Raw genomic sequence first — 1,801 nt, 5'->3', positions numbered from 1 at the left:
GATTAACTGATGTCTGTTTGGCAAATACAGCTGCAGGTTAGAGTATATTCATCACACATGCAATCTGCATAAATACATATACTTACAGCTTTTTTTCTGTGTAAGGATAAATGCTTTTCTGTGCAGACATTTTTCTGGCTTCAGTTTAATACATATTCAGCAATGAAACACATTTTTCTACACACGTCCACACAAATGACAAAAAACTAAAAAAATATCTTATCATTTAGTCTGCCAGTAACTTTCTAAATTAGTCTATTAACAATTTAGTCAATAAAATGTTAGGAAATAGTAGGAAAAGGAGACTTCTTCAAATGTCGTATTTTGTCAAACCAACTGTACAAAACTCAAAAGATATTCAATTTACGATGTTATAATCCAAAGAAAAACAGCAAATTCTCACAATTTCAAAGCTGGAACTTGGGAAATATTTGGCATTTCTACTTGAAAAATTACTTATATGATTAATCGATTATCGAAATGGTTGCAGATATATTTTCTGGCAATTGACTAATTGAATAATAGATCATTATTTTGGCTCTAAAAGTATAAAATATGAAAATTAAGTAAGTTTTCTGACTATTAAAGTGTTCAAGTGCAATAAAACTGTTTTATTATCAAAGACAGCTGTCATTCTAAGCATAATCATGCAGCTCTGGCTTTACCCACATATTAGAACTGTTGTTACTTTCTCCTAGATGCTCATAAATGACCACATGTAGAATTATTATTGGTACTCTTACCGACACAAGTTTCCTGCTCATCCTCCTCCCAGCCTTCCTTGCACTCATCACAGTCCTGATTGGTTGCTCCAGTGCAGGTCTTGCATGAAGCGTGGCATTCTGTATGAGGAAGTGAAGCCTGAATTCAGAATCACCACAGATTTCTCTACACATTTGTGTATGAATGTTGGCGACATGTCAGTGGCGCAGCAGCATTTCACTTGTTTCCGTGTTGTACCTGTGCAAAGGGAGAAGGTGTCGTTCCTCACTTCGTTGAAGTAGCCGTCGATGCAGTCCAGGCAGGACTCCCCTTCATAACCATGGTTACAGCTGCACTTTCCGTTCCCTCCACGAGTCCCGTCGCCATCACACATTCCATTTCCCTGACAGGGTCTCTCAGAGCTGCCCACACAGGCTTAAAAAGATAATCAGAAAGACATAAGCAACACAAAAATATCCACTTAAATAACCACTTTTAACATTGTGGCTACTTCAAGAGGTTAGTGGTCTTAGTTGTTTATAATGCTGGTATCATTTTGTGTTGTGTTTCTCCTTACCATTGCAGTCAGGTCCAAACGTTCCCTTCGGACAGCACACTTTGATTGTTTCAATGCAGAACCACTTATGCAGGTCAGGATGTTTTGTTTTTCTGCGATGCAACAGGAAAAAAAGGTTTACCACATTTTACTGAAAACAAATGTTTGTACATCAATAACTCTGCAGGTGACACCTCAGCTTGCCTAATCATGCTGGAAGGGCATCAATCTGTCTTTGTGTTAAAACCCTAACAGTTTAAATCCATCCCACTTGCCAGTGACTGACCGTGCTGACATTGAAACTTTGACAATATTTGCATTAACCAACACCCACCTCTTGAACCACCAGGTCTCAAAGTGCTCTTCGTGCTCTTCGACCATGCGATTGCACTCAAAGCTGCTGCTCTCACATAGCCCCTCCACAATCTCCATCAGACGAATCTCACTGTAAAAAAAGCAAAAACAGGATTGGACAAGCAGGACAGACACTGAGCAACAAATAGGACAAAGCAATAGCAGGGAATTACAAGGGAAGTGGTCCCT

The 1,801-nt window shown here is 38.9% G+C and overlaps 1 protein-coding gene across 1 annotated transcript; it reads right to left on the bottom strand.

Annotated features, from left to right (window-relative positions):
- Window positions 1-679: 679 nt before the first annotated feature.
- On the bottom strand, window positions 680-1,746 carry LOC111663972 (cysteine-rich with EGF-like domain protein 2; the record flags this gene model as incomplete). The annotated part of the gene is made up of 4 exons (XM_023418397.2): window positions 680-842; window positions 961-1,137; window positions 1,280-1,371; window positions 1,593-1,746. Coding segments are annotated over 4 exons (563 nt in total), but the record flags the coding sequence as incomplete, so codon positions are not given.
- Window positions 1,747-1,801: the final 55 nt, after the last annotated feature.

The sequence above is a fragment of the Seriola lalandi genome, unplaced genomic scaffold (assembly GCF_002814215.2).
Source record: "Seriola lalandi dorsalis isolate HSWRI2012SDOR001 ecotype SW California unplaced genomic scaffold, Sedor1 jcf7180002001279, whole genome shotgun sequence".
Classification (NCBI taxonomy): domain Eukaryota; kingdom Metazoa; phylum Chordata; class Actinopteri; order Carangiformes; family Carangidae; genus Seriola; species Seriola lalandi.
Note: the sequence above shows the minus strand (reverse complement) of the source record. Positions and strands in the feature narration are given on the sequence as shown.